General features: G+C 52.8%; 1 protein-coding gene across 1 annotated transcript in view; it reads right to left on the reverse strand.

The window, feature by feature from the left end:
• SHANK3 (SH3 and multiple ankyrin repeat domains 3) overlaps positions 1 to 15,271 on the reverse strand; it is a 352,413-nt gene that overhangs the window by 117,093 nt on the left and 220,049 nt on the right. Inside the window, exon 14 of the mRNA XM_074166270.1 lies at positions 9,588 to 9,663. Within this exon, the coding sequence (XP_074022371.1) occupies positions 9,588 to 9,663 (76 nt within the window). The remainder of the gene's footprint in view (positions 1 to 9,587; positions 9,664 to 15,271) is intronic.

Raw genomic sequence — 15,271 nt, forward strand, 5'->3', positions numbered from 1 at the left:
CTTCTCAAACAAAAAGCGGTCTGTGCTCCGGGTCACCCCTGTTGGCAGCTGCTGAACCTTCTCTAATTCGTCTTAGACGGGTCAACTACCACTGCAAGTCAGGGATTGTCAAACTGTGGATCCACATACAAGTAGAATGCTATTTTTAGTAGACTTTCTATTTCCTTCCTATTTCCTAACATCCCCTATGTGTCACCAGCCGCTGCCCTGCTGGTGCTCACCGAGAACTACCCATACGACTCCAAAACCTCTGGGAGTAGAACGTCCCATGGGAGTCCATCAGGAAGGACGCGTGTGCTTTAAGGAGTGTCAACCTGGGAGCAGCAGGAGCCAGAAAGACGTTAGTCTCAGGCAGACGAGTTGTTCAGTGACCGACAGCTCCACCAGTTGTCACCTCCTTCAAGTCCTGGTTGTATCCCGTCTATTAACCGACCAAAACCGACTAAATACACTGCAGGAAACGGGGCCCCTTTGGCCAAGTCTCCTGACAAACACCGAGCACGCTGCGCCCCGTCCCTCCCACCACCAGCCTTTTGCTCCAGCATCTCACCCACAGCCACGGGCACTTTGCTGCAAGAGGAAAGGGAAAACTCCAGGGAAACCCCACAAACTTTTCTGCGCCTGGCAAATAATTTTTGGACAGATTGTTCGTGCAGTGTCCCAGGACCTGCTTCTCAAACTGCTCACCACTCATCCGGAGTATTTTTTTAAAGAGGAGAATCATAGAATGATAGAATTGTCCAGGTTGGAAGGGACCTTTCAGACCATGGAGTCCAACCATCAACCCAGCACTGCCAAACCCACCACTGACCCATGTCCCTCAGCACCACGTCTGCCCGGCTTTGAAATCCCCCCAGGGATGGCGACTCCACCACTGCCCTGGGCAGCCTCTGCCAAGGCTTCACAACCCTTTCCATGAAGAAATTGTTCCCAATCTCCATCCTAAACCTTCCCTGGAGCAACTTGAGGCCATTTCCTCTTGTCCCATCGCCTGTTCCTTGGGAGAAGAGACCGACCCCCCCTGGCTACCCCCTCCTTTCAGGGAGTTGTAGAGAGCACATGAATGAATGGGGTTTAACAAACAGTTCCCTTTTCCGAAGCTCCTTTAATCATTACGAGCAGCTCTGAAGGCTGGAGCTTGGGCACCTCTGAGCAGCCCACTGGTGGCTGACTCTGCTTCAGTCAGTTCATATCACCCCCTCGTCCTATTTCGTGTATGAAACAGGCCCCAAAGTCTTGTATTACCCACCTGTAATGAAATTCCACATTTCAGCAAGAGCTGAGGGGTCTGGCACAGGACCCCAGCACACGGACTGCCGAGGGAGGGCTCAGGCTTGGGGGAGCTCACTTTTTACCATTTCACGTTCTCGAACCTCTCTGTGAAAGTAGTAAGTGGTCCCCAAAGATACCGCTCACCAAAAGATCTGAAAAGACTATTTTGAAGGCAGGTTAATTTGACAAGTGAGATTATACAGAAGCCTTTTCAAGAAGAGATTTAATTTCCTCCCTCTGCACTTCAGTTGCTATAGAGATGCAGGTTGCACTGCCCCAGTGCAAATTACCTTTTCCCAAGGAGATGGGTTTGCCGCTGTAAAAACCCGCTGCCTGCACCGCCGCAAACGCAGGGACCTCTCGGGATCAGCCACCCTCTGGCCAGCAGCCCAAATCCCACATTTGTCAAAGATTAATTCCCTGTTTCTAACACCCTTTTCCGGGGGTATTTTTGATGCCCTCCCTGCACGGCCATTACCTCTCCCTGCTCCTCACCGAGCCCTGCCCGGGACACGGCTTCTCTCCAGGTTTGCTGATGAGTCACCACTAGACCCAATGAGAGACAAAGCCGACGGAATTTCCTGCTCCCCGCCTGCTCTTTGCCTCCAGACGGCAACTCGCCGGAGCAGAAATCGGGGAGAGTTCCACTCCTTAATAGCAATCCTAAACCAACAGCGAGCAGGGGCTGATGCGGCAGGAACAGCCAATAAATACGCCGCAGAATGGAAAAGACCAAAGAACATTGTCTCAGAGCCACACGCAGCCACGAAACGGCTCCAGGAAATCCAGAGCGACTCCTTTACTTGGTCCCATCTGGAATAACGGGAACCAGCTCTTTGCTGGTCCATCCCCGCCACCGGCACGGCTCCGAACAGGAGACCCATGTGCAGAGGAGATGCTCAGGGGACGGGGATCCCAGTGCCCAGCGTGGGCAAAGGTGCCGGCATCGACGGGGGAGTAGAGCTACGACCACCCTGCCAAGAGGGATGACCCCAGGACAGGACCTGGGGAGAGAAGAGAACAGCAGCCACCGAGGCCACCAAACGGGGGCAAACATGGTACTGCTCTCCTGCGTGTCGGGGAAAGGAGAAACAGCAAGTCATCGGTGCGGTCCCAATGTCTCCAGGTGAGTTTTCTCACTCAGTCCCCCCGAGCAGATGGGGGCTACAGCCCACAGCGGGAGGCTGGGAGCGCTGGGCTTTCTCAGCTTGGAGGAGAGGTGGTGGACACCTCACTGTCACCTGCAGCCACCTCACAGGAGGCTGTACAGAAGAGAGAAGGAAACTCTTGGAGGTGCACAGGGATGGGACAGGAGGCAACAGACACAGACTGAAGCACCAGAAATTACAATGAGGTATATAGAAAACTTTTTCAGCCTGGAAACCAACCATGGGCCCAAGGGGTCGGTGGGACCTCCAGCCTTGGAGACATGCAAAGCAACCTGATGGAGCTGGCCCTGCTCTGAGCAACTGGTTGTGCTAGAAACCTCCAGATGTGTTCCCTCCAACCTAAATTATTCTATAATTCTGTGTATTGACATATTTGGCCAGCCACAGCATCTAAGGGCATAGAAATGCCTGCTCAGAGACCTCCTCATGCTTTTCCCCTCTTCTAAGGGGAGGCCCATCCAGATGGCTTGTGAATGCCCATGGCTGTAATCTCTCTCCCTGGTCAACTAATCCCTGTGATTGAATAATGAAAAAAAATAAATCCTAAATTGTCTATTGCTCCCAATTCTTATTCTTCCCAGCTGTGCCTTGCAGAATGTGGGCTCTTAATTTTATAGAGTTAATTTTGAATCGCCTTAATCTCTTCCCTTAACATAGTTGATCAGAGAAGTCAATTCCCCTTGTGATTGCCTCTTTCTGATAAGAACAAGCTCAGACTTCTCTCCCCGTTTGCCTTATTCCTATTTCAGACCAGATTAGGTTTTGCTGAGCCCTGTCCCACGCTCCTCATCCCCAGGGGCCTGGGGAAGGCTCTCCTTGCTCTCTGGTGACCTGGGGTGCACCCCAGCAAACCCCACTCGGGAGCAGCCTCCTGCTCTCTGCTTTAACTGCAGTCACGCTTCAAAGGGGGATGGATGAGAGGGGGGAACCTGTCCCAGAACAGCCCCTCACCCTCCGCCCGAGCAGACCTCACCCCAACTGTCTCTTCTGCTTCCCCAGGGCCTGATTCCACCGAAGACAATACTTCTGTTCACTATACAGCCTCCTGTCTTCTCATGTTCTCAGCCATACCCCTCCACGTATCCATAGCTTTCTTTTCACCTTATTAAGCCAAAAAAGACCAAATTACATACCCTGCCCCGGCCTCCAGCTCAGCCGTGTTCCCTGCTCCACTGCACAGGGCATCCATTCAAACCTGCAACTATTTCAAAGGCTTTTCCTGAAATCTGAAGTCACTTGTGTGTAATTTTCTCAAGTACTTTTAAGTTATTCCTCAAACACTGTCATTATGTTAATCTTCTCCCACGTCTGAGACCTCCAGTGAAGTCAGAGATGATGGAATAAGCGCTCTCCTGCAAATCCTGCTAATCGATCTGCTGCAGTCATCTTACCGCACCTTAGTCAGTCCTTCATTTCTGCTCTCAAGGAATCTATTGGCCAAAATGTTTAATATTTTTAAAAACTAGGAAAAAAAAATCCATTTTGTTTGTCCTATTGATTAAGGCGATCCTAGAACCACCACGTGGATCCCCATACCACGCTCCCGAGGGCCACCCCACCTCCACAAGCTGCCTGCTATTGACTCCAAACTCCACTTCCAGCCCGAAACACCATCAACACACACCCTCAGGGCCCTGACAGCCCCGCTCCCCTGTGCTCAGCCCCACATCGACTCCCTGCTCCGGCAACAGCCATGTTCTGAACTCCAGAAACAGAGCAGAGAAGCCTCCGCTGAAATGGTGCTTCCGCAAGCGCCCGTTGGGACCTCTTCTGCTGTCGTGGGATGTCTTCTGCTGGCTGGGTGGCTGGTGGCTCCAGCGGCGCTGCTCACACCAGCCACCCCAGAGACGGGGTGGTGGGTGCCCACAGGCTCCAGCGCGGCGTCTCAGGGGAGGTGACAAAGGCCCCACTTGTTCTACCTCGCACCGGTTTTCCCTAACTCAAGGGTGAGGCTGTTTCACTTGTGGCCAGAGCAACCTATGAGCGAATGGTGAGCACATATATATGCTTTAAGAAACAACTTCTTACAGTGGGAAGACAGGAAACGAGGTATTTTGACCCAGCAGGAGCAGAAGACACAGCACCCACTGCTCAGCCCCACCACTGTCTCATCGTCTCCACCAAAGCCAGCCCTGGTTCCTTTTCCATTTCTGGAGAGAGGGTAGAAGCACTCGAGTTGCATGTCATCAGGCAAATTAACGGAATAATGATCCATTAAAGGCATTAAAGATAAAGACATTGCCTCTGGCTCAGGAAGGCTCTGAACAGAAAACTGCTGCAGGCAGGAATAATATTTGGGGTTGCTGCTTCTGTTCGCGTAACGGCATGAAGCACCTGCCGTTGGCCACCGTGCACTACAAGATAGCGGCCCGAAGGACCTGCACTGTGCTCCACAGCGGCTGTCCCCACGCTTTTATCATAGAATTTCATAGAATGGTTAGAGTTGGAAGGGACCCCAAAGATCATCGAGTTCCAACCCCCCTGCCCTGGGCAGGGACACCTCCACTAGAGCAGGTTGCTCCAAGCCCCATCCAGCCTGGCCTTAAACACTTCCAGGGATGGGAAGTGTTTATGTTTATGTCGCATGACTACACACCATATTACAGGGATGCAGCTAAAATCCTCCAATATGTTCCAATCCCACCAAAATCTGTCAAAACCCCAAATTTCCACAGCCAGTGTCAGCTCCGTTACCGTCACCCAGCAGATCCCAGTCACACATCAGCAGAGTAGCCCAGTTCATCAGCACTTTGCGTGCACTGACTGCCTGGGAATGCCAAGACCAACCGGACTATGATCTGCGAGAAGACACAGATGATTGGGTGCAGAAGAGGTCCAGGTCACTAATGATGATGTTGAACGGTACTGACCCCTGGGGTACTCCACTAATGAACGGCCTCCAACTGGACTTTGTGTCACTGGTCACAACGCCCTGGGCCCGGTCATTCAGACAGTGTTCAATCCACCTCGCTCTCCATGTATGTAACCGTGCTTTGTCAGCTCATCTATGAGGGCCTTTCATGAAACGGTGTCAAAAGCCTTACCGAAGCCAAGACAAGCAACCTCCACTGCTCTCCCCTCGTCCAAGCTTGTCACCGCACTGTAGACGGCTCTCGCCTTGGTTCAGCAGGATTTCCCCTTCACAACTCCACGCTGGCTACTCCCACTCACTATCTTGCCCTTCACGTGTCTGGAAATGGTTCCCAGGGTTAGTTCCTCCACCACTTTCCCAAGGATCAAGATGAGACCCACCAGCCTGGAGTTCCCCACACTCCTACTTGCCCTTCCTGAGTGACATTTGCTTTCTTCCGAGCATCAGGAACCTCTCCTGATCACCATGACCTCTCAAAGACAATGCAGAGTGACCTGGCAATGCCACCAGCCAGCTCCCTCAGCACTCACCGGTGCATCTCATCAGGCCCAGGGACTCAGGTATGTCCCGTTTGTTTGAATGTCCCCTCACCTGACCCTCCTCTACCCAGGGCAAGACCTTCTTGCTCTCCCTTTCCAGAGGCTTTCCCTCTGGTCTGAGAGGCCAGGGATTGCTGAAGGCTGAGGCAAAGGCGGCATTTACTACCTCAGCCTTCATCTTGTCCTCAGTCATTAGGGTCCCTGCCCCATTCAGCAGTGGACCCACGCTTTCTCTGGTCTTCCCTTTGCCGCTGAGGTCACTTGCAGAATCCTTTCCCATTTCCCTTTGCATCCTCACCAGATTCAACCTCGGGTGGGCTTTGGCTTCCCTAACCCCATCCCTGCAGGACTGGGCAGTGTCCCTATATCCCTCCCAGGTCACTTCTCCCTGCTTCCACCCCTTGTCCACCTCCTTCTTGTGCCCGAGTTTAGCGAGGAGCTCCCTGTGTGTCCCTGCAGGCCTCCTGCTGCCCCTGCCCGATTTCCTTCTTGTCAGGATGGGCCATTCCTGAGCTTGGAGAAGGATATCCTGGAACCAGCTCTCTTGGACACATCTTCTCTCCAGGGTGGTATCCCATGGGATTCTGCCATGCAGATCTCTGAGGAGGCTGAAGTCTGCTCTCCAGACGTTTAGGTCAGATGCCCAGGATTCCTCCATCATGGAGTGAAGAGTCCCGAGCCTGGGAACAGGACCACTGTTGTGGTGCCTGACACAGAGCCACTTCAGCAGCCACAGAGGATATCAAGGAGAAAGCCATGCCTTGAAATCTGCTCCCTGTAGGGCTGGTAAACCTCACTTTGGGCTTCAGAGGAAAGCCCACCCCACCACAGCTCACAGCAGCAGCCGTCCCAGGTCAGGCCAGGCATCCTCCCGACCTCCCCCCAACAGCCGAGAGCAGAACGCGACCAGGAGAGAAGAGCAGAGCCAGAACAGCGTGACGTCTCCTGACCTCTGCCGCTGGATGAGAAGCGGGTCCCTGAATCGGAGCTGGTCTCTTCATCTTCACAAGCCTGAAAATAATTTTTCTCCCTGGGATTTGTCCCTTCTGAACCCCTGCCAGTGTTCAGCTCCCCATGTGTCACTCAGCACGGAGCTGCAGAGCTCAGTTGTACGTTAGAGGGAGAACCTCCTCCTTTTGTTCACTTTCCACGTTCTTGTTTCAAGACGTGTAGACGTGGGACTGAGGGACATGGGTTAGTCGTGGACTTGGCAGTGTTAGGTTTATGGTTGGACCCCATGATCTTAAAGGTCTCTTCCAACCTAAATGATCTATGACTTTATGATTCAGTACCTCATGTTCTTGCATGGGAAGGGACAGGCAGAGACCAGCTACCTCTGGTTCGCCTTTTCTGTACCACGCATTTATGGACTTCTACCAAACCCCCTCTCCTTCACCACCACTCTCCCAGCCTGGGAGTCCCAGTCTATCCGATCTCACTTCTTATGGAAGATGCTGCACAGCTTTGAGCACCTCTTAGTTTTCTCTGCCAGCTTTTCAAGTATTACTTCTGAAGTGTGAAAGCCCAGAAGTGCATGCAGGTTTCAACACGTGGGTGTAGTAGAGACTTATGCAAAGATATTAATAATTACATTTTCTGTTTTGTTTTTTTTTCCTTTTGTAACAATTCCAAAATTTCGTTTTTTTTTTTTTTTTGCAGGTTCGGACTGGACTCAAAGTAAGCCCCAAACCTTGTTCCTGAGCAGAAGTCAGTGCAACACCTTCACCAAATATGAAATATTACTACTGTTTTTTCCCCCATAAGTATTACTTCTTGGTTTTCTGTGTTGTGTTCTGCTGCTCTTGACCATCCAGTACCAGGGTCACCAGGGACCCTCCTCACAACCGCTTCAGTTGCATTTTCACAAGTCCTATGAGGAGAGGCTGAGGGAACTGGGCATGTTTAGTTTGGAGAAGAGGAGGCTGAGGGGAGACCTCATTGTCCTCTACAACTACCTGAAAGGAGGGTGTAGAGAGGTGGGTGTTGGCCTCTTCTCCCAAGGGAATAATGACAGGATCAGAGGAAATGGTCTGAAGTTGCAGCAGGGGAGGTTTAGATTAGATATTAGGAAGAATGACTTTACTGAGAGGGTGGTCAGGCACTGGAACAGCCTGCCCAGGGAGGTGGTGGAGTCACCATCCCTGGAGGTATTTAAGAAATATGTAGACATGGCACTTCAGGGCATGCTCTGGTGCCCGAGATTGTTGGGTTGTGTCTGTTTGTGGGTGGGTGTGGTGTGTTTTGTAGGGTTTTTGTTTTGTTTTTTGTGGTTGGACTCGATGATCTCAAAGGTCCCTTCCAACCATGAAGATCTGTGATTCTGACCTACTCTTTCATCTGTTCTATTGAGTGCCTCAGTGCTAGAGAAGATGATTTCACTGTGATGCCACAGTGATGTCAGATCTTTACTCCTGAGCAATTATGAGGAGCTGAAAAATCTTTAATGGGCAAGAGTATCTCAGTGTTTGTGTGTGTCATCTTCCATGTGCCAGAAATAATCTTGTTTTACTATCACACTGTTTATCCACCCCGCTTGATGCGATCCCATCCACCTACTCTTGTTTTGCTTAAGGAATGTAATTTTGACTCATCTGCAAATTTTAACTTATTTCTTGCCTTTTAAGCCCAAGAGCAAGCAGTGACCCCAGCCCAGACTTTTTGGGGGTTCCCTGCAGCGGTCGGCCATGGTGGAAACAGACTGTCTTCCCCTCTCTGGTTTTCTTCTTTACTGTTTTCTGAGTCACAGCAGCACTTTCTCTTTCACCCCACGATCAGTTTAGAATATAAACAGCCCTGAAGAAGCACATCACGGGACTTTTGAAAACCAAACAAGTCACACACGTTACTTTGAGTAAAAAGCGCTCAGAGCCACGGAGACGACTTTGGGATAAGGAGCTCAGCAAAGCAGGACACATTCACTGCCCTGTTGGTTGCTCTAGGACTTCAGGATAACCCAGTTTTTGTATAATGAATTGTCACAATTTGCTTCCATCACGTCACAAGCAGTAAAGCCCATTCAATTCCTTTCAAGACCAATAGTTTTTAAGAGCACTAAAGCCTGGCTGCAAGCAGAGCTTGGATTCCACAGTGACCCTACATTTATCCCTCAAACACAGAAACCCAGTGCCAAAAGCACGTTCCTAGACCCAACCAGCAGCCCCGTTCCTGGAGCCCAGCCTCCTAGAACGTGTCCACCAGCCACGGGTGCTCAAGACCAACCACAAAGCAGCAATGTCACCCCTGCTTTCACGATTCATTCCCCACTAAGTCTGACCATCTTCCCAAAGGTCAGTCCCCACACCATGGCGAGTGTGCCCAACGGCCACAAGCCAGCAGAGCCCCGTGGACACCCCCATGGTCACTGCCAGCAGCTGGGGCCATCTGTGTGCCATCCCTGCATAACAGCAGCCTCCGTTCTTCCCCTCCAGAGCAAAGCTGTGACTCTGCACCTGCATCCGACGCATGTCCTGCAGTTCCTGGAGCACACCAAGACCAAGAGTTCTCCAGAACATTCGCTCCTCAACTGGGACCTGAGCTGGACCTCTCTGCAGCTTCAACACTTTATTCACCCAAGCCTTTCCTAGGACTTATAATTCAGACTATCACTGACTTGACCAAACCACCACAAAAGTTTCCTTCCCATGAAATGAAAACGTTTACCGCTGTGAGGGAAAGGAGACACTTCCATGGGAATGAATTTCCTCGGAATCACCCAGGAAAGACGCTGCTGCTTACCTGTGCGAGGTGAAATTGTCGTAAGAGCCCACAGTATAATGTCGGAAGAGACGCTTTGTTCTGTCTTCTCTGGTTTCTACAAGAAAAAAGACACATCACAAAGCTGAGAGTTAAAGGAACGCTCCCCCGTGGTCTCTGCTTCCCCCACCCGCGCGCAAACAGTGAACCCCGCTCCCATGCAAGCATTTATCCACAGACAATAATCCGGGTGCCACGTGTCAATGCGATCAGTCCCGTGCGTGCTCGTGTGCAGTCCCATACGCACACCAACAGCTTCTCTCAATGTAACATCGCTTTATCGAAACTTCTAAACCACATCAAGGCATCAAATTCCACCACGACTCCAGAGCGGAGCCCAAGAGGAGAATCAGCTCTGGGAAAGGAAACACAGACTCCACGTCCTGCGGCAGCAGCCAGATCCCTTCCCTTGTTCTCTCTGCTCACATCAATCTCTACTGTCTCAGCACAGAGGGATGCAGCTCCCACGGAAGAGCTGGTAACAGTCCCGTGAGCCTTCCTTCTCCCTGGTGGTCACACGCTCTCCCGGTGCACAGGAACCCAGAGACTTCTGTCACTGCTCCTCCACCAGCCGCTGGCTCCGGTCCCACCAGCGCTCTGGCCACAGTCGGGACAGTGGGCATTTCAGGCCAGACTTGTTGGACCCATCTCCCTTTAGGGTGTAACAACCCAGGATTTTGCTTCCCAGCCCCAGAGTGTGAAAGAGCCAGAGAACCTGCCAGCCCCATCCGTGAAGCCGACAAGAAAGAGATGCCAGGGCCGCAGGTGCTGGGGGAAGGCACCCGACTCGGGGCTACGGGGACAGAAGTGCCACCGAGACATCCGAAATAGGGTCTGCAGCTAGGAGCTTAACGGGAGACGCAGCAGGGAGATAGAAAATGGTCTAAGCCAGACATTCCCAGCTACCATCCTCCTTGCACAGAAGGAATGTGCATCACACTGCCAACCCCAAATCTACTGCATGACCCAGGACTACCGGTGCGTGCTCACCCCGGGGAAAGCAACCAGGTCCTCCCCCCAACCCGACTGCATACGTTACACTGAACCAACTCATCCGCGGCTTCAGCCGGGTGATGGGACTCCGAACTACAGGGAGCTCCACTCCTCTGCTTTGCCACCACTCCCCTGTGCAGCCCCCGGCTGGCTGGAGCTGTTGGCCTGACCGAGATCCAGCAGGTCACCAAGCAGGATAACAGGGGCAGTTGGACAGAGGGAATGAACAACAGGGCGAGCGAGAGAGGAAATGAAGAGCAAAGTGTGGACGAGACTCACCTTTGGTTCTTCAGTAGGGACAGGACCTGTTTCTACCCAAAGCAGTAACAACACAAGAGGGGGTTGGAACGAGATGGTCTTTAAGGTCCCTTCTGACCCAAACCATTCTATGACTCTAAAATAAGCATTTGTTCTAACCTGCGTTGGAATTCAGAGCGGCACCAGCTGGTGAAGGGGCTGCAAGGGCAGAGGGGCAGCTGCCACTGTTCCACCCACCCAACAAACTCTGCTTTGAGCCCAGGCCAGGACGCACTTTCCAGCCTTTCATCACGGTCTCACGATGACACCAAACCGTCGCTGCCGGCAGAGGGAAATGCCGCGACGGCAGCCACACACCAGCTCCCCACCCTGGGGACATTCCACAGCCCTCGAGGCAGCAGCCGGAGCCGTGTCACCCCGTATCACGCTCTCCCACCTCTCCCCGACCGGCCCCGCTGCCCTCCAAACCGGGCTCCGCTCCCAGAGCCTCGGCTGCAGCCTCTGGGGTCCCAAAGGCGCCTCTGCCCTGGGGTACGGGGTCCGTGACCCAGCACAGACGTCCTGCCCCAGGAACCTCGCCCTCAGCACACACCTCCACTCCCCACCCAAACACACTGACAGAACAATTAACTTTACCAAAGTTTAGAAATAAAATCACCAAATACAGTACTTCTTTATACTACGGAAAACACAGCCTTGCTTTTTTTCCCCACTCCCAATTCGTTTGCCTTTTTGTTGGTTTTTTTTTTTTTTTCCCCTTTTTTTTTTTTTGGCTTTTTCCTTTCTTTCTCAGAAGAGCTGAAGAACAACAGCCCTGGTGTGCTGGCACTTGGTGCCCCCAGAATAACGCCCTGCTCTTTGCGGTTCTGGCTCTCCCTCCTACGGCAGCAATTTCCAAAGCGGGGCCACGAGACAATCCACAGGGGTGTGGGAAGAAAACATTTTTTTTGTACCAGTAATAAAATTTAAAAATATTTTAAAATGTTTATTCCATCCTTATCTCACTATTTTGTGGTTTCTGTTTTTGCATATACAATATTTTCTATTCTATTTGCTTTACAGTGCACACAGTCCATTAGCAGAGTAGCGCGTGTGTGTGTATATACATACATGTGTGTGTATATACAGGTATATGTACACACACGTAGGTATATGTGTATATATATGTGTTTATAACAGGTGTGTATATATACACATAAATGAATTGTGTATGGGGGGGGTGTGCTCAAAAACATGTTTTTACAGCGGGTCCCCGTGACCAAAGCGGTGAGTGCTCGAGGTGTGGGATGTGCAGCATCACAGGGATTAAGGTGGGGGCTCTGGCAATTCCCCCCCAAGCCGCAGGTGCTCAGCAGCCCCCGGCCACCCCACGCCGCCAGCGGGGGCCAGGACACCCCCACGCCGGGCCAGGAGCAGCCCAGCCCCCGCAGTGCCGCCGCTTTGGGGGGGTTTGGGGGATGTCACCATGCAGGGAGCATCCCCCGGTGACCCAACGTGCTCTTCCAGCCTCGCCTGATGCGTTTACCTAATCCGGAGGGAGATTTCCTGGAGGCCCATGGTACAAGGGGGGCTGAGGGCACCCCGAGAATCTTCCAATGAGGTGGTCGTCCACCGAGCCCCGTCCTTGCAGTCCTGGGAAAAACTGTCTCAAAGAACCAAGGGATTAATCTTACTTGCAAAAAGAGAGGCTACGCCAAGAAAGGGAGATGTCAAGGACCAACGGGCACAGCCACACGCCACAGAGAGCTCAAGGAGAGAGATCCCTCTCGCCCGCATCAGCCGAGGCAGCTTCTCACCTCGCTCAGGCTCCTCCATGGAGGCAGAGGGATCCCAGCTCCGGGCTGGGGGCAATACCAGACTCTGCCCCCACTGCACACCCAGAGCCCGCTGTGGCCAGGAGGAAACGGAGACCCCGACATGCTGCCAGGGAACCCCCTGCACCCCACAGCGGCTCCTTCCCACTGCTGCCGGAGCGGCCAGAGAAGGGCAGGGGGGAGCAGCTGCCATGGGGATGCCCTGACCACCATGGGGACATGCAGTGCTCCCACCAAGGGCTGAGGAAATGCAGCCCAGGCCAAAAACACACCTAAAGGACAAGGCTTGTGCCTGTGAACGAGTTGGCACCCACAACTCTTACCAACTTAACATGGATGTACAAAAATAATGTATCTGAGATCTGCTCCTCTCCCAGAATCTTTTCCCTGGCAGGTCCCGGCTGCTCTTGGCCAGCCATGGGATGTGAATATTCCAGACTCACCTAGAAAGAATTGCCTTTAAAGACTTGACAAAAGCTCTTTGCAGGCAGCGTGCGGAGCGCCTTGAGGAGAGCCTGCACCCATCCATGTCCTCCTCCTGGTTCCCCGGCCAAAAAAATTTGCTTAGTGATATGGTTTAGTGATAGGTTTTGTGAGTGTTGTGTTGATGGTTGGACTCCATGATCTGAAAGGTCCTTTCCAACCCAGGCAACTCTATGACTCTGTGATCCTATGAAAAACAGGAGGGTGGTGGTGGGAGAGGGGAGGAAAGAGGTTCCATGGAGGGGTAGGTCCCAGCAGCAATGGTGAGCGCAGCCGCCCGCGCAGGGCAGGAGAAGATGCTCCTCAGAGACATTCTCTGCCCCCCAGCCTCCCGCGAGGGAGGTGCTGCTGTGGCACAGCCCCGTTCAGACAGAAGCCCCCTCCTCACCTCTCCACTGCTTCAGCCCCTTCTCCTCCCCTTCCTCCACCCTGCTCTGCCTCCTCCTCCTCACCCCCGCCTCCCTCCACCGGCACGTGTGCCTCATCTGCAAACACCTCCGGCCATCCCACTCCAGGCAAAAGAAAGGCGATTCGGTGACGGGAGCTGGATTTATGGGCTGTCCACGGCCCAAAGGCTCCTTCCCTTCCCGACTCCTAAATTTAGCTGCTGCCGAGCCCGCGCCTAATGGAGCCGTCAGGGAGGCACCGGGGAGGGAGGCTGATGGATGGAGAGGAGCCAGTCACCGGGAGATGGGTTTGGAGGGGCAGGCTCTATATTTAGAGAAGAGGGAGCAGGACGGTGGCAGCCGGGGGGGGACGGGCTGTGCCCAGGGGTGGCAGGGGCTCAGCAGCAGCGCTGGCACCCCAGGGGATGGGCACGAGCTGGGAGACAGGAACAGGGAACGCTGGAGAACTACGGCCGGGGAAGCAGGAGGATGTGGATGGGTGCGGGCTCTCCTCATGCTCCACACGCTGCCTGGAAAGAGTTTTTATCAAGTTTTTAACGGCAATTCTTCTTTCTAGGTAAGTCTGCCTGATACATTAGATAGAAACATGGGAATATTCACATCCCATGGCTGGCCAAGAGCAGCCGGGACCTGCCAGAGAAAAGGTTCTGGGAGAGGAGCAGCTCTCAGACCCACCAGACGTGCTGGGCCAGGCTGGTGAGAAGCCTGGGTGGCATTCCCACGCACCCGGACTGTCCCCATCCCCTCTGCTCTCAGGCACCAACACTGCGTTGCAAGTAGAAAAAACAACTCTTTTGGAATGTTAAAATACACCTTTTTGTTTCTACAGAATGTTGGGATTATATTTCTAAATGTTATTTAGAATTTAATTTAACTTAATCTTATTAAATGCAAGATTTATGCACCTCTAATTATTGGCAACAATTTCTCTTTCCTCATCTACTTTTGACCAACTGCTCCTGCACCACAATGAGCATCTTAACAGCAGGCACTCCCAGAGGTGGACAATCCAACACGGGGCTGGACCTTGCTGCCAAGACGCCCCAACACGCGCCTTCCCCGATGTCACCGGCTGCGTGTCCTCTGGGCCAGCGCAGGGGACGCCTGCACAGCGGCACTGGGTGAAGAACGACAAGTCACATTTTGGAAAGTGATCTCTAATCATTTGATGCAGCAGCGGGGACATGGTGGTTGCCATCCAAGAGCTACATCAGACCACCCGAGAGCTCAAGGTGACAGCAAACCATAGAGCCACCAGGCAGACAAGGAACTGAGGGAGACACCCGTTCAGACTCTGTGCTAGTCACAAAAGACAGTCTAAAACAGATTCTGTCTTCTAAGCTGAAATGGCAACTAAAAGCAGTAACACACAAGTCAGAGAAGTGGTCTCAGGGATGGAGAAGGCCGGGGTCCCTATTCCTGCTATCTCGAGTACACGGACACTTCTTGTGCCAACACATCCAGGGAGGAGCCTCCACAGATCATGGAATGGTTTGGGTTGAAGGGACCTTAAAGATCACCTTGTTCCAACCCCCTGCCCTGGGCAGGGACACCTCCCACCAGAGAAGGTTGCTCCAAGTCCCCTCCAACCTGGCCTTGAACCCCTCCAGGGATGGGGCAGCCACAGCTTCTCTGGGCAACCTGGGCCAGGCTCTCACCACCCTCACACCAAAGAACTTCTTCCCCACATCTCACCTCAATCTCCCCTCTT

Source organism: Numenius arquata, chromosome 2, assembly GCF_964106895.1.
Source record: "Numenius arquata chromosome 2, bNumArq3.hap1.1, whole genome shotgun sequence".
Classification (NCBI taxonomy): domain Eukaryota; kingdom Metazoa; phylum Chordata; class Aves; order Charadriiformes; family Scolopacidae; genus Numenius; species Numenius arquata.